The sequence below is a fragment of the Danio rerio genome, chromosome 18 (genome assembly GCF_052040795.2).
Source record: "Danio rerio strain M-AB ecotype USA chromosome 18, GRCz13ab, whole genome shotgun sequence".
In the NCBI taxonomy this organism is placed as follows: Eukaryota; Metazoa; Chordata; class Actinopteri; order Cypriniformes; family Danionidae; genus Danio; species Danio rerio.
In genome coordinates, this window is record NC_141038.1 from 43,714,290 (window position 1) to 43,738,308 (window position 24,019).

A 24,019-nucleotide genomic window follows, 5' to 3' on the forward strand; every position below is an offset into this window, starting at 1 on the left:
GGATTGGAATTAGCAGTGGATCTTCTGTGGGAATGTGTACCAGTCGCACAGAGATTTTTCAAATGATTGTATTGACAGAACTAGCAATCGCTTGCATTGACATTGAATACTTTATATAATCATTCTGAGTGGAGGGAAGAATGGTTAAGTGAACGATGTCATGCGAAGGGTACTAATGAAAAGAGATTTAGAACCAGATGTCTGTATTTTATAATAACTTTTTTGTATTGTCCATGGACAATAAATAATGATAGCGATAACAATAGTTTATTATTATTATTATTATTATTATTATTATTATTATTATTATTATTGCAGCAGTTGTTGTTATTATTGTTATTGATTATTTTAAATGTAAAAATTCAAGGTTCTAATGAGGTCAAGTGACAGGAAATTTAATTAGTCCCCTATAATAATTATTATTTTTATACATGCCTGTGCATGCCTCTTTTTCCTCTTTTGTGGCTAATTTGTATTTTACCCTCCTAAATTAATAATTATAAATGTTTTCATATTTTTCACAATCCCAGTCAGTCTCCTAACTGCAATCAGGTTAAGACTCTAATCAATGATATTCTAACGTACAATATTCATAGTGAGTGCCACAAAAAACACACCAAATTTCATATTCTAAAAGCGCAAATAACTAAGTAAATATTAAGTAAATGTACATGCATCTCATTTTCTGGTCCCTACAATTGGCCTGTTTAATTGTGACAAAATCTCTTGGTTCCTTTAAGTGCTAGCTTTAAGAAGAGAGGTCCACCAGGAACCATTATATAAATTTACAGATCTTACAGTAATTAATTTTTGGAATTTGAGTTTCTCTAATAACTTTCAAAATGCTTCAAGATCTTAGTGTAAAAAAACAGTGACTCCAAAACCTCAATATTGATAAAAATTTGAGTTTCTCTAATAACTTTCAAAATGCTTCAAGGTCTTAGTGTAAAAAAACAGTGACTCCAAAACCTCAATATTGATAAAAATGTGCCTGAAAGATCCCAATTACTGCAAAAGGGTCCTGCAAGAATCCCCTTTTTGAGAGAAAGAGCTTTGAGGCTCTTCAAATACAGTACTCAATATAGTTCTCAACAGGGTATTTGTAACCTTTACTTTTTACAGTGCATATGAAGAGGTCAAAGTGGAATTCTATTAGTCAAAAAAAACTCCACTAGAAACTGGTATGATGAATAATAAAAAGTAAAATAATACAACACATGATGTAAGCACTAAAAGTGGCAATGGGGAAAAACACATGGCTGCATCCAAAATTCTGTACTACATTTGCATTTACCGTTAGAAACCAATAAAAAAGTACATTCCACATAGTGTGAATGTGGGTAGAATTAATAAAACTCCGAACTACACTGTAAAACTAAACAGTCAACTGTATCAAATGAAATGAGTGCAGTTAATTCAAAATTGACTGAATGTTAATTCTCATTTGAAAAGTGTTTTGAACTCAGTGTTGAAGGTAATGAGTTAATTAAATAATAATTCAATTTCAAAAATATGTTACCATAAACTTTTTTAAATACTTTAGAAAACACACACCAAAACAAATTCAACAACTGACAAACATGTTGGCGCCAATGGTGTAGCGGTTAGTGTGTCGACACATGTGCTCCAGTGCTCATGGCGATCTGAGTTTGATTCTTGCCTTGAGGTCCTATGCTGATCCTTCCCCTCTCTCTGCTCCCCACACTTTCCTGTCAATACTCACTACTATCCTGTCCATTTAAGGTGAAAAACCTGAAATAAAAATTAAATAAAAACAACTGACAAACAACAAGCGAAACAAGGGTACTTAAATACAGGCTGACAAGGGAACAAGGAGGGGGACGGTATAAATGTATTCCAGTGGCTGAACCTTTTACAAATTTGAATGTTCCTGAAATTAATTACTCATTATTACATATTCGACCTGAGGCTGACCATGATGATGAAGAATAAACAGTCAGTTTTAGACTTGCCCACTGATTTTTGTTATTCAAATGGTGTCTTTCATCCTTGACTTTTGTAGTGTTACATTTGGCAGTAGGATCAGTGCAAACTGGAAGAGATTAAGAGAGAAAAAATGAACGCAATAAAAGGACAAATAGAAGAGAGAGGATACTGGGGCAGAAAAGCAGAGTTTCTTCTGGCTGTGGCAGGAAGTGTGGTTGGACTGGGTAACGTGTGGAGGTTTCCTTACCTCTGCTACAAAAATGGAGGAGGTATGATAAAACCTAAATACAGATTTTAGTTAAAACATGCTAATTTTATAATGTCCTTTTTATTAAGAAAAAATCATTTGCTCTGCTTTCTAGAATTGTAGTGGGTGTTTTTAATCTCAACAAAGTGCCTGATTGTGATTTGAGAGCTTAATTGTGTATTTAAAATGTAGACAGAAGCTTTCCAAACACACTTGTGAATGATGGATACAACCATAATGCTGCAACCCAAGTTGGTAGAGGTGGGAGTAAGTCACATATGTGCAGGTCACAAGTAAATCTTGAGTTTTAACCTTCAAGTCTCAAGCAAATCAAGTCAATTTTTGCTCAAGACTCTAGCAAGTCAAGTCACTACTTAATTCAAGCAAGTGAAGTCAAGTTATACATGTAGCTTGGATGAAGCATGTCACTGTCAAGTCACTTAAATTTTCATAATATAACTGAACTTTTAGATTAAAATACAGTAGTTGTGGACTATAGAAGTTTTATTTTTAACAAATAGCATCAAATATGTTTGTATCAAGTGAGGTTGAGTAAATGATTTTCATTTTTGGATGAACTGTTTCAAATGAGAAGTTGCCATTACACTACCATATTAAGCTCAGTAAAGACTTCAACTGAAAAAAATGTTATATTTTCAAAAGATTAATTTATCGGATGTTCTTGGTCATAGTAACAGTCAGGTGAGTTTATGTCTTATACAAGTATTTTAAATAATTTTCTGAAAAAAAATATAAACCACTGCAGTGCTTTAGGTTGTCCCAGATAAATAGTCTACCATTACTACTGTAATGTGAACAATCTATGCAAAGTGTGAAAAGTGTGCAAAGTGTGGTTGGATGGTTCACCTAAGGCCCTGCGCATGTGGCATGCTGAAAAGTAAAGTTGTTTATATCTGAAAACGAGAGCTCGGCTCACTGTGTGTGCATCCCTCCCTATTTGAACTGGATCGTGCAAACAACCTGATATGTAAACAGCTCTTATTCCAATGTGACTGTTTTGATTATTTAAATAAGGCAGCAGAGTGAAGTGATGTCGATTTGTATGTTGTCCATATTTCCCTTTAAAGGGCTCCTATTTTACCTATTTTACAAGATGCAAGATAAGTTTTGCTGTCTCCAAGATGTGTCTGTAAAGTTTCAGCTCAAAATACCCATCAGATCATTTATTATACCCTTATAAAAAATTTATTTTGTAGCTGTTTTTTGAGGCTGTGCCTTGAAATGCAAATGAGCTGGTTCTCCTCGCCCACCGTTCCCACGTGCATGTCTGCTTCTCCTGTTTTACGTTCGATAAGCAGCAGTCAGTAATAGAGGTAGACAAGAATGAAGCAGAGATCCAGTATATTAGTCAAAAGTACTAAAGTTATTTTAAACAAATTTGATGTTGAGTGTATTCAAAAGTCAATGAGTCACAAGCAAACGCATTACATGTTCTCAGTACAAACACAAAACAAAAACACAAAAACTTTGGACTGTTTTTGGCAAAATATACAATTTAAGATTAGGATTTTTACAATGTGTAAGGAAAATATTCAGACCCCCTTTTTTCCCCCTTTTTTATTTCAGACATTTTCTGAAATCATCTAAGTTCATTTTTACCTTAATGTACACACAGCACCCCATATTGACAGAAAAACATAGGATTTTTTTTTTTTTTCATTTTTGCAGGTTTATTAAAAAAGAAAAGCTGAAATATAACATAGTCCTAAGTATTCGGATCCTTTGCTGTGACCCTTTGTTATATTTAACTCTGGTGCGGTCCATTTCTTCTGATCATCCTTGAGATGGTTCAACAACTTCATTTGAGTCCAGCTGTGTTTGATTATACTGATTAGACCTGACTAGGAAAGCCACACACCTGTCTATATAAAACCTTAGCACTCCTAATGCTTGTCAGAGCAAATGACAATTGTGAGGAAAGAACTGCCAGAAGAGCTCAGAGACAGAATTGTGGCAAGGCACAGATCTGGCCAAGAATACAAAAACAATTCTGTTGCACTTAAGGTTCCTAAAAGCACAGTGGCCTCCATAATACTGAAATGAAAGATGTTTGGAATGACCAGAACTCTTCCTAGAGCTTGTCACCTGGCCAAACTGAGTTATCGGGGGAGAAGAGCCTTGGTGAAAGAGGTAAAGAAGAACCCAAAGATCACTGTGGCTGAGTTCCAGAGATGCAATCAGGAGCTGGAGGAAAGTAGAAAGTCAGCCATCACTGCAGCCCTCCCCCAGTCTGGGCTTTATGGCAGAGTGGCCCGACACATGAAAGGCTACGTGGATTTTGTTTAAAAAAAAAAAAAAAAACCTAATGATGGTGAGAAATAAGATTCTCTGGTCTAAGATAGAACTTTTTGGCCTTAATTCTAAGTGGTATGTGTGGAGAAAACCAGGCACTGCTCTTTTTAATGGCCCAGTCAGAGCCCTAACTTAAATCTAATTGAGCATCTCTGGAGAGACCTAAAAATGGCTGTCCACCAATGTTTACCATCCAACCTGACAGAACTGAAGAGGGGGAATAGCAGAGGATCCCCTAATCCAGTTGTGAAAAACTTGTTGCAAATTTTCCCAGACGACACATGGCTGTATTCGAAAAAAAGGAGGCTTCTACTAAATACTGAGCGAAGGGTCTGAATACTTAGGACCATGTAATATTTCAGGGTTTTTTTTTTTTTTTAAATGAATCTGCAAAAATGTCAACAATTCTGTGTTTTTTGGGGGTGTTGTGTGTATATTGAGGAAAAAAAATGAACGTAAATGATTTTAGTAAATGGCTGCAAAATAACAGAATGAAAAATTAAAGGGGTCTGAATACTTTCCGTATCCACTCTAAACACACACTCACTTTGGCCCACCTGGAAGCAAGTGTCGGGCCTGCTATAATTACACATTTTCAAACATTCACTATGATTAGGTACAGCAAAATTGCACAATTATAAGAGATTAATTTGATTTCCTATATGCAAAGATGTTAGCAATAGCCAATCATCTGATCAGAGAGCTTTGTTGCCAAGTGTTCTTGCACACACAAGGAATTGGTCATTGTGATAGGAGCTTCCAGTACAGAAAGTATAAAAACGACAAACATAGTGCAGACTTAAATAGAATAAAAGCTGAAATAATAGCATTTAATATATAGAGAAATATATTTTCCTTTTAATAATGTATTGTTGATCTGAAAATGTTTTAAGGAGCGTTCCTTATACCCTACCTGGTGTTTGTGGTGACCTGCGGGGTGCCTCTGTTCCTGCTAGAGACGGCTATGGGACAGATTACACATGAAGGGGGCATTACATCTTGGAATCGTCTCTGTCCACTGGCTGAAGGTGAGAGTCTTAAAAAACAACTGCCTGATTTATTAATGAAAAATATATTATTAGTACAGAAGCAAAATAAATTTTAAAAACTTTAGCGAAACATTTTTTCATAAGGTTTTTTATATAAGGTATCATAAGGTTGATTAAGTCCACTATAGCTGCTCTTCATATAATTTGTAAATATGTAAAATAGGTAGTTTTTCACCCTCCCAAATTGAAATTTAGCATACAGTGGCTTTTAATATTTCACTATTTAATTTTAATATTTATTTTCTTTTTTAATATCTTTGTATTTGCTTTTATCAGGTATTGGCTATGCAGGGCAGGTGATTCTGCTGTACAGCAACATGTATTATATCATCATTCTGGCCTGGGCCCTTTTCTACCTCATCTATTCTTTCAGTCCCCGACTGCCTTGGGCCAGTTGTGACAATATATGGAACACAGGTGATCATCTGCTTAATTACAAATATGTAAGATATGCATGGGTTCAAAATGTAGATTTTAAATTAGTTTTAAACATAGACTAAAATAAATGTTTGAATAAGATTGCAGATTGCATTTACAGTAAACAAATCTGTGATTGGATTTGATTCATTTGGATTTTTTAAAAACTTGTAAACATGTAAACAGTGGGGGGAAAAAGACAGAAAATCCCTTTATTAAACTGGCTAGTTAATTTTTTTTTTTTTTTTGCTATCTGCTTGTCTTAGATAGCTGTGTAAATCTTGCTGCAAAAAATCTGACTCTCAACCGGACAGCCCTGATTAATTCAACACCTGCAGCTATTGAGTTCTGGGAGTAAGTATAAATTGATACAAAAATGTTACAGTGACTGTCCCAGTTCTGCCACCTTGGTGGTGTATTTCCTGAGTTTGTGGAAGAGCTGTGACACTGCTCTAGTCTTGTGTTGTTTCTTGTGTTTTCAGTGAGCACACTTTTATTTGTGTTGCCATGTGCTCTCCTGTCATGTTCTCCCTACCTCTCTTGTTTTGCTTGTTGATTTATTTGCCACACCATAGAGTTACGGATTTTATAAATATTATTGAGCCACTTTGGGGAGGATCGAGTCAGGAAATATTTTCATCCACCAGCATCACGTAGTGTCTTGTCCACTATTCTACAAGAAGAATGGAACAACTCGTATTTGTCTTTATATATATAAAAAGTGTACAGAAAATGCTCTAATGCAACAACAAAGACACATTCACTAAATGCTTTCTGTGGTAAGCACAGAGCCATGGTTTGTCACATTTGACGAGTTTTCAGAAGGTTTGTTAAATAAATTAACAATTCTTTTTTTTAATGATAACGCTCAATAAAATATTCAATTGGATATGAAAACAAACATGCGTGCACTTATAACCCTCACATGACGAAAAAATCTTGTATATTCTGTGCTTCCACATCCAATCGTCATCAAAAAAGCATGCAATGCTTGCTCAGTAGCCTCTCTAAAAAACACAAACTCTAGAACATAACTCGCTCCAGAACTGGTTATTTTCAGTGAGTAAGTTGTTAAGCTGACTTGCATACCCCAGTCTGTTTTTGGAACCTAAAAAGTGAGGTTATGCACTTACTTACACTGAAATGTACCTGTATGTCACATAACCTGCTTTCTGGAATACCTCCCTGTTGTATAAAGCCAGTTTTGGTTTCTACCCATGTAAGTTCACATTTAGATTAAGCAAACTCTTGAGTTTTCAGGTTCAAGAATGCAAAACGGTTTAGACATCGCTGCATCTGTTAATTTTTTGTTGCTATAAAGTTTTGCATTTACATTTAAATTTTAACCTATAAATTAGTGTTAATATATAAATGTTTTAAATGGATGCCTTTTGAGTCTGTGAACCTACCTACATTAGCCTGTAAAAATAAATGATTGATTTGCATTGAAATAATAATTTTTCCTTAAGCTTGCCTTCTCAAACTTTCACTGTATTAACTGTGTTTAAGCATTCAATATTTTGACTCTCTGACTCTCTTGTGTGCCATGTGATTGGCTCTTTGCTGCACGTGTCACATCATGTGCATGCATTCCAGGGTTAATTACTAACTCTAGGTTAAACCTTGACTTAACAGAATGTTTATATCAAGCGTTGATAAACAACTTAACCTGATATTAACCAGTTTGCATTTCTTTGGATTTGTCAACCCGAAAATTACTCTGCAACCTGAAGTTCAAACTGTTTTTTGCAACAGGCCTCAGACGATTAAGTCATTGCTCCAGTTAATTCACTCCAGGAATTAAATGAAACCATAGTTAACAATAAACTGAATGTTATATAAAATTGCAAATGTTAAACCTTTACAAACTGCAACAAGGTAAATTGTATGTTGGCACACTCTACAGACGCAGAGTTCTGTCTCTGTCTGGAGGTATTGAGGAGGTTGGTAAGATCAACTGGGAGATACTTCTGTGTCTCATTGCAGTGTGGATAATATGTTATTTCTGCATCTGGAAAGGAATCAAATCTACAGGCAAGGTGTGTAAGAATATTATTTGAAAATGTGAGCCTATGGATTTGTGTTTTGTATTGCTTTTGAAAATTAACTTTGTGCTTGTGTTGGACTTTTGTTATAAATCCAATTCCAAAAAGGTTTGGACATCCTGTAAAATACAATGAAATCGAGATTTTTCTTCTGAATTCTCTTAAACTTGTCTTTAATTGACAAACACAAAGAAAAGATTTCCAGAGTTTTTACTGAAACTTCAATCTATTTTAGAAATGTGAAAATTAATTTCTTGTTGGCTGCAACAAACTCAGAATAAGTTCGGATAGAGGCAAAATACAAGTGTTAAGGTTAAAGAACATTCAATTTTTTCGCAAAACAAATTAAACTTTTCTTTAATTATTTCATTTGATTTTTTTTTTTTTTTGCATTTCTTTTAGTAGGAGACAGGATGATGAACTCGCTCAGAATCCTCTTGCATCAACACTGTTTCGCATCTGGTTGCTCTTGCATTCACCTGCAACTTAAAAGGCAGATTGGCGCCTGAGAGAATGGGGGCCGTTGCATAGGATGTTCTTCGCTGCTACAGAAGCATGTTCACATTCTGGAGACGACACAAACTTTTTGGAGACACTAAGGACAAGTTTAGACTGCACGATTTTCAGAGAAGTGGCATCACAGATGTTTTCACACTACATGTATATCTGGGGTTGCGTTCCGTCGCTGCAGTGTTTACACTGCAAGCGTTTCACACTGCATGACTTTACAATATAGGAAGAATCACCGACAACTTTGTCTCGGTCCGCAAACTACATCTCACAACCAAACACACCCGAGAAGTGACATGGAAACAACATGAGCTATACATGGGTAACATAGGCTAGTACATCTTCTGTTTTTAATACTGAAAAAGAAGCCTTTAGTGGGGAAGAAAATGAACTTTTTTTGCTCACTTGGGTTTTGAAAAGAAGTAGCCATTTTTCTTAAAAAAAAAATTCTTTTTCAAGCCGGTTGTAATAGCGCTCAGATGACACGTCAAACAAACACAGGTGCTTTTGCCAAATTTTCACTAGTTTTTCCTCCATTTCTTGGGTTCAAATAGACCAAAAAGAAACCATTTTAACTTCTCCCCAACCTCCTGCTGGCTGTAGATACCCATAGTGGATGCTGCTTTCTCATTGACAGGTCCAGATATTTAGCATGCCAAATATCTGACAGTTGGTGAGTCAAAATCGAGGCTAAAATCATGCATTCTGAACTCAGCAAAAGAATACAACTCAATGGAGATACAATTCAAACAATATTTCTGCAAAACCTCCCTGTAATACCCAGTATTGACTGCTGTTTATTCACAGGAGTAAGAAATTCTAACATGGCAACAATTTTTGCTTTAACCGTCAATACCAGCCTGATCTCACGAGGAAACTTAACTATTTCATGTTCTGTCAATTTAGTGGCTAATGAATTCAAAAGAGTTCTGTCGTATGAAAATGTTTTAAGTGAAGTTTATTCATAAACTAATTTCGAGAGGATCACGTGCTTATGATTTATCACGGCTGGTCTCGAATTTGCTAATCAGTATCTTCCAATCATTCGAGACCTAAGCTACTATAAATGACCACAGTTTTCAATTCACTTTATCTTCGTTTGGAAGAAACCCCCCTCCTCCCCTTTTCCTCCTCTTTTACCTCTGACTGGGTGACACGGCGGCCCAGTGGTTAGCACTGCAAGCCCCACAGCAAGAACACCGCCAGCCCTGGCTCCCCAGGACCGGTGAGTGTTTCTGTGAGGAGTTTGTATGTTCCCCCCATGTCCGCGTGGGTTTTCCCCGGGCGCTCCGGTTTCCTCCCACCATCCAAAGACATTCAATATACATAAAATTCAAGCATTTATCTAACCCTTGTGTTCCCTTAGCTACAGCAGCAGGGGAGTTCTGAGATCCACCGAGCTCAGGCTCCCCTCTCGCTCTGCCAACTGGGAGGAAGCCCCGGACTCGAGGAGTCCTTGAGCTCGGGGCTCTCTCCCGGGACAGCATGCCAAACAAGCTTTTATAAATCATCAACTAAGTGTGAAATACTGAAATGGGTGGTGTGGTACCCATCCCCACCCCTAAACCCAATCTCCATTGGGGAATAAGCAAATCATTCTAAATTGAATGAATAAGATCGTACGAATTAGCCACTGAACCAAAAAAAGTTAAAATTGCCATGAGATTGTGTTGGCAATAACCGTGGCTGATCTTTTTCTCAAGACAAATCACAACTGATTTTGCTAATTTACATTTAGTCAAATTCAACGTAAGTGAAGGTTTAGCCAAGCTCTAAAAAAAAAAACTATTAGTACAGAGTATGTATCTCAAGTGTATTTAAATGATCCTTCCAATAATTAGTACATATGACCATGCCATCCGAGTATGCTGCGTAGTTCTGGATGTTAGACAGCAGTTTTTGCATGCTGCTGTCTTTAAAAGCAAAAGGGGTGGTAGAGAGCTAGTGATTTCTTTCTTTTATTCTTTTTTTCTAGCAGGACACCTTATGCAATGCCCTCATTCTTTCAGCCTCAATTTTAATCTGCCTTTTAAGTTGTAGGTAGATGCGAAGATGCTGAAGAAGATGATCATCCTGTGTCGTATTATTCACAAAAATTCCCAAAGAATCAGCTTCACTATAGTACAATCAGACATTGAGTTCTAAATCACAAATTCCAATGGAGTCTTCAGACTTTGAGCGACACTGTACAAAAACAACTGACAAGAGTGACTTGCAAATGGTTGCAAGTACCATTGACATGAAATCATATATTGTAAGAATAAAAGCATCATAAACTGGCATCAAAATCATTTAATTTAATTTCGATTAATTGATGTTTTAGTTTATATTTGTTTATACTCTCACTATTAATATGTTATACTTCACTTGTAGGTTGTGTATTTCACAGTCACATTTCCTTACGTGATGCTGCTTGTGTTGCTGATTCGTGGGTTGACTCTGCCTGGAGCTCTGCAGGGGCTTGTGTTTTACTTGTACCCTGAACCAGCTCGTCTCTCTGATCCACAGGTAGCTCTACACCAGGGGTCACCAACTCTGATCCTGGAGAACTGCCTTCCTGCAGATTTCAGCTCCAACCCTGATCAAACACACTTGAACCAATTAATTATGCCCTTAAGCAGCACTTGATAAGTGAAGTTGCACAAACTAATTTCAAAAGGAGCACATGATATGATTGACTACAGCTGGTCACCCATCAACATTCATTAGTTAGCCTATCAGATTAATACAAACTCACTATAAGTAGCCTAGCTAGAACTACTTCCATACCTTCGTTTTCTGAAGAGACCCCCCCCCCCCCACCATACACCCTTTCTTCCCCTTTCCTCCTTTACCAAGGGGAGCTCTCGAGAACCACCTGATCTTATACTCCCCTTACATGCTCTATCGACCAGACGGGAGCCCTGGGCTCAACTATCTCCAAGCTTAGGGTTCTCTCCTGGGACAGCATGCCAAACCTGCTAATATTTTCAAACAATATATAAGTGTGAACTCTTGAATTACAGACAGTTGTGTTTGGTCAGGGTTGCAACTGAAATAATTTTGGTGTGTTTATGGCGGGAACTGATAGATAACTCCAGAGGCACAGCACCAGATAACATCCCTGAAAATATTGGTTGCACCCACTGTCCAACATAATGTGGATTTTTTTAATAATGTTTTTGAATAGCATTTTTTCTACATATTTAACAAAGAGCACCATTCGTTCATTTTCCTTCAGCTTAGAGTCTCTATTTTATCAGGGGTCACCACAGTGGGATGAAATTATTCTAGTATGTTTCACGCAGTGTATGCCCTTCCAACCACAACCCTGTACTGGGAAACCACATATACACTCATTCACACATACTCATACACTACGACTAGTTTAATTCATCCAATTCACCTATACCGCATGTCTTTGGACTGTGGAGGAAACTGGATCACCCAGAAACATGCAAACTCTACACAGAAATGCCAACTGGCTCAGCTGGTACTTGAAGATGACAGTGCTAACCACTGAGCCACCGTGCTGCCTGTAGAGACACCATTTACATCAGGGGTCACCAATCTCAGTTCTGGAGGGCTGGTGTCCCTGCAGGGTTTAGCTCCAACTTGCCTCAACACACCTGCCTGGGGGTTTCACTTACACCTAGTAGGACCTTGATTAGCTTGTTGAGGTGTGTTTGATTAGGGTTGGAGCTAAAATCAGCAGGATACCGGCCCTCCAGGAACTTGTTTGGTGACCCCTGATATACATTATATTAAGTCATACATGTCATACATACCCAGGGTACCCTTTAATAAACATAAAGGTAATAAGACATTCAAACAAAAGTACTTCGTACAATATAATTAAGAATGTAAAGGCAGTTTGAAGTATTTTCTTATGTAAGGAATAACACAATTTAAATCAACAAAACATATATGCAAATTTGGTTGTCGTGTGTCTGTTTAGGTTTGGATGGAGGCAGGAACTCAGATCTTTTACTCCTATGGTGTGTGCTGTGGCATTCTGATTACACTTGGCAGCTATAATCAATACAGCAACAACTGCTACAGGTCAGTATTGGTGCCACATAAAGAAAGAATAAGTGCACAGATTAATTGCTGAATCTGATATATTTTTTATGTTTTTTATAATATGTCCATCAGAGACTGCTTTTGGCTTTGCCTTCTGAACAGTGGCACCAGTTTTGTGGCTGGTTTTGCTGTGTTCTCAGTCTTGGGCTTCATGGCACATGTGCAGGGCGTCCCTATTGGAGAGGTAGCAGAATCAGGTACTGCAAGAAAATCATAACAAAAAAACTAAGGACATGTCATAAGAAAAATGAAGTCAGAATTAATAACCCCTGGTTCACAAGACTAAGCCAAGTCTTAGACTTAAATATAAGCATGAGCTGTTTAACTAAAAGAAACTGATCGTTCTAATCTTTTTTATAGTGTCTTTGTTTTGTCTAAAGGTGGGCACCAGTAATTCAGTAATTCCAAGATTCTTTCTAAGCCAAATAAAAAGTAACTACTTGAAGGCGCTAGTTGAACTTTGGACTAATTCTGACTTAGTCACTAGTTAACACTGTCTGTGAAACCAAGCCTAAGAACATTAAATGCTTAAAATCAGTGGCCAGTCACATAAAGTGCATGTAGTCTTAAAAAGAAGCCATGAATTGTCCCCCAATTGTGGCTAATGATCTCTCTTTTTTCTCTCAGGTCCAGGACTAGCATTCATTGCTTATCCACAGGCAGTAGCTATGATGCCTTTTCCTCAGTTGTGGGCTGCTTGTTTCTTCATCATGATTATTTTGCTAGGCCTAGATTCACAGGTGAGCTAAACTATCACATACAGTATATTCATAAAATCTCCCTTGTTTTAATTATAACATTTGTACATCCTGAATAATTTTCAAATAAGCATTTTACGAGCAGATTTTTCAATGTAACTGTTGGTGCGTTTCCATTACTCTTCGAATTGCGCAAATTGAAACTCAAAATATGAAAACACAAAACCAACCTTTTTTTAGTGCAATTCATAAAATGCAGCAAAGCTGCAATAGAAACTTATTGAAAGGCCACATGGCATATGTAGCATAATCTTTCTTTGTGGCGGTGTAAAAGCAACTTTTATTTAGATACCATATTTACACAGTTTGTAAAATATATTCTGCATACAGGCAAGCACATGAACACAGAATTTAAATTGCACTAAAATGCACAATGCAATGCCCTTAGTCCATTTCAAGCATCAGAAAGCATGAATATTCTTTCAATCAAATTTTATTAATGCATATGCTGGAATTGCCAACGATTTTGGCATATGTTTTACGCAACGGATGCCCTTCCAGCTGCAACCCATAACTACAATACACCCATACACATTCATTCATACTCACACTCATACACTACAGCTAATTTAGTTTATGCATGTCTTTGGACTGTGGGGGAAATCAGAGCACCCCGAGGAAACTCACGCCAACACATGGAGAACATGCAAACTCCACACAGAAATGCCAACTGGCCCGGCCAAGCCTCGAACCAGAGACTTTCTTGCTGTAAGGTGCCAATCACTGAGCCACTGTGCCGCCAGCATGAATATCAGTCTGTTGATTTTGTTTTCAGTCTGAAAATTCCAACAGAACAAAAGCACAAATAACGTTAGAATGAATTAAAATATTGAGTTAAATATGATTTCAAATATTACATATTCATACAGCCCCAATGAAAAGCAACATTTTAAACAATATATCAATGAAAAGAATGAAAATGAAAATTTTTATACAATTTCTGTTTAACTTAAGACATGCCCCACATCAAAAACTACTTTATCTAGTTTGTATGGCCTCCGTGATTTTTAATGACAGCACCAAGACTTCTAGGCATGGAATGAACAAGTTAGCTTAATTTAGCAACATATATCTTTTACATTCTTCAAAAATGACCCCTCTTTTAGAATTGCTCAAAGAAATGTTCATATTGATATCTCTTCAAAATTCCCCATGTTAATTGGATTGAGCTCAGGAGACATTAATAATCATATAATATAAACAAAGGTGTGTGTGTGTTGTATTATAACAATAGAATACAATACTGCAACAAAAAGTGTACTGTCACTCTGTTATCAGCATCCCATTTTGAAAGTCATGTTAATTTAATTTAACATTCATTCATTTTCTTGTCAGCTTAGTCCCTTTATTAATCCGGGGTCGCCACAGCAGAATGAACCGCCAACTTATCCAGCAAGTTTTTACGCAGCAGATGCCCTTCCAGCCGCAACCCATCTCTGGGAAACATCCACACACACATTCACACACTACGGACAATTTAGCCTACCCAATTCACCTGTACCGCATAGCTTTGTACTGTGGGGGAAACCGGAGCACCCGGAGGAAACCCACGCGAAGGCAGGGAGAACATGCAAACTCCACACAGAAACGCCAACTGAGCCGAGGTTCGAACCAGCGACCCAGCGACCTTCTTGCTGTGAGGTGACAGCACTACTGCGCCACTGCCTCGCCTTAATTTAACATGTCAGTATTAATTTATATTATGCCAGTGCGTAAACTATTACATTAAAGTAGTTTATAACAAGGGTTCTCAAACTTTTTAATTTCAAGGCCCACATCACTCTCTGAATTTTTTTTAAGGCCCAAACTGATTGTTTAGAGAAAATGCTTATTTTAAAGCTATATATATTATTTGCCTTGTGTTATTCTTTTATTTTTCTACATCATTTTATAAAAAATAAATGTAAAATGTAATAATATAGATTTTTTTATATAAAAAATGCACAGACATTTAAAGTTAATGAATTCTTTATTTCAGTTATTTTTTTACAACTGCAGAGTAATTGGGCCTTTTCTTCAGTAAATGAACCTGACAGGACTACAAGAAATGGCAAAAAAGCAGCTGCATGCTTTGAATTAGACTGACTACTATTCATATATTTATCTACTATTCATATCCATTAAAAATGAATGTAAAACACAGTAAAAACACTCTAAATCTGTTGAAACACATCAATCTGAAGGTGGTTGGGTTTGTAGCTGGATATCATTGGAGTTCGCTGAATTATAAAACATTCACAGGGCATTCATTTGGACAACTATGCTGATATTTTACAGTGTTTACAAAAAGGGAACACGAATCAACCGACTTCTGCGACCCTGATACAGTACGAGTCAGGCACGGATGAGCTGGTTAATATAACTCTAATCATCATTACCCTTATATTTGCGTGACGGTTTGATTTTATACAACTGAGGATGTAGTCCTAGTTGACATGCAGCTGTTTGGAAATTTAAGCCACATGTCTGTATTTAACAGTGAGGCTGTTTTTGCACAGAGTCCGAATGAGCTTATTCAATCACAGAAAATGGGAATTGCCATTACTTTGATCATTTTAATATGACAGTTAATAATAAAATCAAGTAATTATAGTATAACATTTAAGTTCATTTAAATCTCGCGGCCCACCTGCAGGATCGCTGAGGCCCACTCATTGAGAATCCCTGGTTTAAAGTAATTTCACCTAAAAGTCACAGTTGCAAGAAACTAAGTATAGTTAAAATGTAAACATTAAGTCTAAAATAAACTATTAAAAGTGCTGATGATTGTGATAGTAAGTGTTGTAGTGTCGTCTTTCAGGTTGTATCTCAGCTTTAATGCGCTTTTTAAATAAATAAATAAATAAAAAAGCAGCTACAACAGCAATGAGATCCAATGGATGGCCGATTGCTTTTACTCTAAAATGGCGAAATCGCAGGGCTGTTGCTGGGCGCCGCTGTTGCAGTGGAACGTTCTATTGTTATCTCTTGGTGACTCTAAGCTCTTTGGCAAAAGTGAGCGATCTCTTTGGCTCTTACACACACGTGGGAATGGTGGGCGGGGAGAACCAGCTCATTTGCATTAAAGGTACACGCAACAAAAATAGCTACAAAGTCAAAACAGCTCAAATTTCCAACACAATCTCACGGCAATTCGCAACTTTTTCATTTAGTGGCTAATTCGTACATTTTAGTACGATTTGCGTATCCCCCAATGACAGTTGGGTTTAGGGGTGGGGTTAGGTGCCATGCCTCCTTTTTAAAATCGTACATTTTCTTACAACTGAACTCGTTCGAATTCGTACGAATTAGCCACTAAACTGCCAAAACGTAAAATACTTACGTTTTCTCGTGAGATCAGGCTGCAAATTTCCGATATACACAAAGGTATAATAAATAATCTGATCAGTGTTTTGAGCTGAAACTTTACAAACACATTCTGGAGACACAAAAGATTTATCTTAAATGTTTTGAAGCACCTGGGGGTGAATAAATCTTAAATCTTGAAAAGGGGGTGAAATAGGTGCCCTTTAATCCATTATGCCATGTTTAAACTGCATATGTTATTTGTGTAGTACAGGACGCTTGCATTATCATCAAAGCTTGCATAACGTGTACATCTCCATCTGTAAAAAATAATATTGATTTGACCGTAATATTTAAACCTACATTAATACCTGTCTATGAAAATAACTTATCATTAGAGGACATGTTTTAGTCGCAAAACAATATGGAAAAGCTGTCATTTCACAATAGTTTTTTTTATTGACACTTGCTAAAGATATGTGTAAATATGTCATTTAAATGTGCCTCATACATGCAATGTTTATATATGTAAAGCATTTCTGTTAAATCCTTTAAAGTTTGTTTCAGTGGAGTGTGTGATTACATCAGTGATGGACTTGTTCCCTGGGGTTCTGCGCAGAGCTGGTCGCCGAGAAATTTTTCTCCTACTCTTCTGTCTCACTTGTTTCTTCGGGCAAATCAGCATGGTTACAGAGGTCAGGGGAGTGTGTGTGTGTCTGTGTGTGTGTTTCTGTAAATATGACAGCAAAACAGCAACAGGACATGTAAGCCTTTATATTGCACTTTAAGCTAAATACTAGTATCTTGAAAAGTATCTAGTAAAATAAGATAATGAAATTAGTTATTAGAAATGAGTTATTAAAACTATTATGTTTAGAAATGTGTTAAAAACACAGAAAAAAACCTAATCAAATTTAACAAGAGGGCTAATAATTCTGACTTATATATAATATATATCTTGTTTTATTGTTGTATTGTGACCTACAGGGGGGGATGTATGTATTCCAGTTGTTTGACTACTATGCCTGTAGTGGAGCCTGTCTTTTGTTCTTGTCTCTGTTTGAATCTCTGGCCATCGGTTGGATCTTTGGTGAGTTTCAATCAAGCTACAGAAACTGATCTTAGCAAACGACTGCAATGACAATAGTTGCTCAATTTTTCCCTATTGACCACAGGGGCTGAGAAAATGTTTGACGTTATTGAAGACATGACAAAGTCACGACCCAACTACATATTCATGCTGTGCTGGAAATATCTGACTCCTCTTGTGTCCCTGGTTTGTATCTCTATCTAGGATTTATAAATGTTTCAAGAGTTCACACTTAGCGGATGATTGATTATAAAGCGTGTTTGGCATGCTGTCCCAGGAGAGAGCCCTGAGCTCAAAAGATCCTCGAACCCAGTACTCCCTTGCGTTTGCAGGGCGAGAGGGGAGTTTGAGCTTGATCTTGAGAACTCCCATGCTGTTTGAAGCTAAAGAGCAGTTAGGGATTGTTATAAACTAGGGATTGTTATGAACTTAGGAATTATCTGATTGGTTAATCATAAATAATGTGGGACCAGCCACGAGCAATCATAAGCATGTGATCCTCTCAAAATTAGTTTATAAATAAACTTCACTTATTCTTTTTTAAAATGTTCCCTAATTAGATTAATGATCAAAAATCACACTGAAAGCAAAACATATTAGCCCCCCTTTTAATTTATTTTCTTTTTTTAAATATTTCCCAAATGATGTTTAACAGAGCAAGGAAATTTTCATATATTTTCATATATATTATTTCAGATAATATTTTTTCTTCTGGAGAAAGTCTTCTTTGTTTTATTTTGGCTAGAATAAAAGCAGTTTTTAATTCTTTTTAAACCATACAAAATTAGAACTGGGATTGGGCCTAAGTGATTATTCCATATTTTACATTTTTGTACAAAGATGTCACATTTTGATCTTCTTTTGGTCTCACCCAATCATGTGACCTGATTTTGCAGTTGAGAATTTACCCTGTCGTACAAGCTGGCTCTTCCAGTTTGCTGCATTTGCATGCGTTTGAATGGAAGTCTGTGGAGCTTTAACCAAACAAACTTGCAGGCTTCTTTCACTTGATTGAAGATTTATGATAATTTAATTATTAAAAATGTATTTTTATATTATAAGTATTAATAATATATTTATTATATTTGTTTTATTTTTTCTTTACAATTGCTTTCTTTTGTTTTTGTTTTTTTTAGGTTTCTTTTGTTTACTCTATTGTGAAGTACACACCTCTGACTTTTAACCGCTGGTATGTGTACCCAGACTGGGCATATGCACTAGGCTGGTCAATGGCTTTGTCCTCTATTTTACTGGTGCCTGGATGGGCACTGGGTCGAATGTGTGCTGGGAAAGGAAGCCTGAAACAGGTGAGGATGAAAACACATTCATGCATTCATCAGGATTACACATCTAACATTTATGGTAATTGTTTAATTTATTCGTACACTGTAAAAAGTGCAGGATTCCACACAAGTCATTCATGTTGTCCCAACACAAATCGATTAAGTTAACACTTTTAAAAAAATGTATGTGGATTGAACATGAAAAAAATAAGTTTAACAATAAAGAATTGTGTTGTTTCAGCTCATTAAATGTTTTTTTTTTTTTTTGAGTGTAGTAAAATTAGACTGGTAATACTGCAAAAGATGCAAACTAACAATTTAAGCAAAGCAAGCTTACCAAACCAAAATTAAATGTCTAAAATCCTAATATTGTTTCTTTTGTCTGTTTTTGACAGCGTTGGCACCACTTGTGTATTCCTACACAAACAAATTTTTACTGCAGAGATGGAAGACTCAGTCAGGAGCTATTTCAACTAAACATTTATGTACCTGAAAAAGAAATTATGCAAAAAATATGATGATAAAATAACCATAGCTATAATGTTTCTGGATGACAGTCTGTCTTTTCTTCAATATGTTTGAGTTTTTAGCCATGGGTTAAATCTTTGGTAAGTTTCACAAAAAGTGATAATTGTAATAGTTAAATAAGTATAGTATTGCCAAAAAAAAAAACATAGTAACTAGCCTTCAGAGTGAAGTTTTGAAATGTAGCCTGTCTAGTGATGGTAAAGATCAATCTAAAAATAAAGCCATAAATAACATAAAAGCTCAATACCTTTTTTGCTGTAATTTATATGACCATTGTAGATCATTTATCCTTTACAACTATTAAAAATGCTTATAAAAGTGCAAAGTTTAATGTTAAGAGGTAAAAACACAAGCGATAGAGCACAAACATAAAAGGCCAAAGATGCAAATGAAAAGTTTTATTCAATGTAAAAACATTTGTGGATCATGAGCTATATCATTTATTTAAAAATATATATGTTGCACAGTAGCTCAGTATTTACTTACCTATTTATTTTCAGAGATATACTTATTTATCTCAGGTTTCCCTAAATGAGACTCTGAAAGTACACATTAACATGAAAATCCTAATAAAGGTACATTAAGGGAGTTTATTTGCTGAAATTAATATTTATATCTGTTTTATTTGTATTGTGCAAAATATTTTTACAAAGCTTCTGTACATGTAAGGGCCAAATAAGCTTCTTTTTGGAATGCACTTCTGCATCTTAATGAGATGATAAATGAGGGGTAGTAACTGTATGTTGCACTTTCATTCATTAATTTTCCTTTGGCTTAATCCCTTAATTTTTAAAGCTTGCCACAGCAGAATGAACCACCAATTTACTATTATTATTATTATTATTTATTTATTTTTTAGTATTTTAATATTTCAGTTTGAAATAAAGACGATAGCTGAGCTAGGCCATGGCTTCTGCTGCACAATGGCAATTACATTTGAGTTTTGACCCTCCGAGGTTCCTCTATATCAGGGTTTATCAAACCTTTTCTCCTATTTCCCATTTTGGAGGTATAGAAGGGCTCTGTGCCCCACCTTTCCCTAAACACAAACAAAATGCTCTGTCTAGTCTTGAGGTCGTTCATCAGTAGGTCGTGTGCATGAATTTGGGGCACTGATGAGCAATGATGACCCTAGTAGCAAAGAATTCTGGCCCAGATTTGGCATAAAGCTGGCACAGCAGGCATTCATCCGGCACTGGCATACAGCATGTGGGCCAAACATGGCCCGGGTTTGGCAGAGGTGGTACCGTCTTTAAGGCGGCACACAAGATTTGGGCCAGATGAAAAACGTAGTATTTGGCATAGATTTAAAAAATTTGATAAGTGAGCCATGTGAGTTTGGCCAGTCTTGACCCACATTTAAAATACACTAAAATAATTTTTGAGTAAAGAAAAAAAAATCTACCAATCAGGTCACTCTGAGAAAAAGCGTGCCCATAGTGTGCCTAAAGAGCATCACTCCATGGGTTTATCAAATTCATTGCAATCGTGACACACCAACCTATCTGGCCCAGTTCAGGCCCAGTTATGAGTTATTAACTTGGCTGAGACTTGGCCCAGATATGGTCTGTGTTTGGCCCTTGTGGGCCAGAGCTGGGCCAATTTTGCTATGTGGGGAGCTACACATTGGGGCACACGAAGTATGAAAAAATGAAACATTAAAACATCCTCATTGTACATCATCAAATTTATAAACAAAAGCAGAACTAATAATATTAATATATTTATTTTACTACGCCTTTAAAAGAACATTATAGCTAAATTCTTCATTACTTAAAATGTTTCATATACCAGCAACATTTTAATCTTTAACTCACAACACTGCACTCCAATGAAATGGAAAGCTTTGCAGTTTAATTAATGCATATTAAACCTCTTTAACATTATTAAATGCACATGCTGAATGATTGATATTTGTTGGTCTGCACTGAGTCACAGTTATACCAGAAAGACCAGGGAGATAAACGATATTGAATTACATTTATTGGATGAGTATTATTTGATAAAAATAACATTTAACAAAACAGGATTTCTTTGGCGGAGACCCTGTCTGTAGCTTGAATTGGAATCTTTTAGATCCAGCTATGACTGCCAAGGACAAAGGCAGGGTGCAGCCTACCCCCCTGGACAGGGCCAACCTGTTGGTGGTGGAAAGGATGATGGCTGAACATCCACATCAGTATCTGCAATGGAATGAATGGACAGCTTATATATTCCTTCCTCCATAGCAAAATTTATCTGGCCCAGATCTGGCCCACATCATTTGCTTGGCCCACATGCCGCAGTGAATTACGGTACGTCACTGTAGCAAGTCTGGCTTCCATACAAGAGGCAAACATGGACCATATCTGGGCCAAGTCTCAACCAATTTAATAACCCATAACTGAGCCAGATATGTTGGTGTGTCATGACAGATATGTTTTTTATAAACCCATGAAGCATTTCACTCTATGGTTGTGCTTTTTCTAGAGCACAACCATAGAGACCAGATTGATCTTTTTTCTTTGCTCAAAATGATTTAAATGTATTTTAAAAGAGGGTCAAGATAGGCCAAATTAACGTGGCCCACATATACATTTTAACATCTGGGCCAAATACTACATTTGATATCAGGCCAAGTCTCGTGTGCCGCCTGTAAGACGGTGACACCTTAGCCAAACCTGGGCCATGTTTGGCCCACATGCTGTATGCCAGTGCCGGACGAATGCCTGCTATGCCTCCTTTTGCCAAATCTGGGCCAGAATTCTTGGCTGGGTTGTGTCTCTTGGCTATTGACTGGAACTGATTGTGATGAGTGACTTGACATTGGGTCTTTCTGGTAGAACTAGCACTAAAAGCTTTCTAAAAGTTTCACAACTCCCAAAAACACAAACATAAATAATTAAATACTCTCATTAAGCAATACCACATAAGATGTAAAAAAAGAAAAAAGCAATGGGAACAAAACTGTATCAAAACAGCCATTTAAATGTTCAAAACACATCATAAACACATGATAAATTTTACACAGGTTCAGTGATAGGTTACAGTAAAACTTTTAAATGTCGGTAAGAGCAGTTCATTGTGTGCATGCATATGTTTTACATAGTTAAATGTACACATTTAAATAAATTACTTTGCATTCCATGTTTCACCTGAGACTCACCCAACCTTCAGGCTTATCCATTTTGGGCTCACTCATAACTTTTTCAGATTAGGTCATTTTTCCTCCACTTTTACATGGTTGCAGCTGACAGCTTGATCGTTGGAAACGGGAAGTGAAGAAATGAACACAATAAAAGACAAATAGAGGAGTGAGGGTTCTTGAGTAGAAAAAAGTAGTTTCTTCTGGCTGTGGCAGGAACTTTGGTTGGACTGGGTAATGTGAGGAGGTTTCCTTAGCTCTGCTACTGGAATGGAGGAGGTATGATATAACATAAATGCAGGTTTTGAACATATCTGTTTTTTGCTAGTGAAGATAAATATACCAAAACAGGATCACATAGAAAAGATGTGGGGTGCTTTCAAACCTGGCTTTTCTATAGTATGGTTAATTTGAGCATACACTACCTGACAAAAGTCTTGTCGTTGATCCCAGTTGTAAGAGCAACAAATAATAACTTGACTTCTATTTGATCATTTGGAAAAGTAGCACAACGTAGATTTTTCCGCTGAGTCATCTGCTGAACTGCATCCCAATCATCACAAATACTGCAGAGGACCTATTGGAACTCGCAAGATTTTCACAGAAATCAGTCAAGTTTGGTGAAGGAAAAATCATGGTTTGGGGTTACATTTAGCATGGGGGCGAGTGAAGAGGAGAGGGCAAATTCTTCAGCAGGATAGCACTCTTCCTCATACTTCAGCTTCCACATCAACGTTAGTGAAAGCAAAGAAGGTCAAGGTGCTCCAGGATCCAGACACGAAGATTATTGAACATGTCTGGGGTAAGATGAAGGAAGAGGCATTAATGAGTTATTTGAGTCATTGCAGATATGTATGGATGCAGTCCTCCAAGCTCCTGGGTGTCAAACACAATATTAATTCACAATATTATTTCTGCACAATGATCTAAGGATTAGTCCTATGGCACAACTAACAGCATTAAATGCATGCAAGCCTTTTTAGCACAGGTGAAAATAAATATTTTTACTTGTTAAAATAATTATTTTATTTTGTTTCCAACTTTAAATTTAATCTGACTCTAAATTATAATAATAAAAGTTTTGATTTATCCAATTCAAGCTGATCACCTTATTGGTTGTGATTTGGTCTAATTTAGATTGATTGACCTAATAAATCTTTATTTTCACTTAATGGTTCATCATTCAGTCGCTTAAAGTCATATGCTGGCCAGTTACATCTGCTTACAGACACATCCTCAGCAGTTCTGATTCTTAGATAGAGGATATAACTGTAAACTAATTCCCTTTAAGTAATATTAGTCCGCCCCATGCTTGCTCATACACAAAGAAAGTTTGATTAAGCCACTAGTTTATATCATAC

General features: G+C 36.5%; 1 protein-coding gene across 1 annotated transcript; it reads left to right on the plus strand.

The window, feature by feature from the left end:
• The first annotated feature begins 768 nt into the window (after nt 1-768).
• On the plus strand, nt 769-21,301 carry LOC147839806 (sodium- and chloride-dependent GABA transporter 2-like). Its single transcript, XM_087293382.1, has 15 exons — nt 769-2,216; nt 5,401-5,535; nt 5,833-5,973; nt 6,240-6,327; nt 7,880-8,012; nt 10,902-11,036; nt 12,466-12,569; nt 12,663-12,787; nt 13,218-13,330; nt 17,191-17,328; nt 17,621-17,723; nt 17,809-17,909; nt 18,860-19,030; nt 19,402-20,668; nt 21,154-21,301. The coding sequence occupies exons 1-14, from the start codon at nt 2,078-2,080 to the stop codon at nt 19,522-19,524; spliced, it is 1,749 nt and encodes a 582-aa protein (XP_087149508.1). The 5' UTR covers nt 769-2,077; the 3' UTR covers nt 19,525-20,668; nt 21,154-21,301.
• Nucleotides 21,302-24,019: the final 2,718 nt, after the last annotated feature.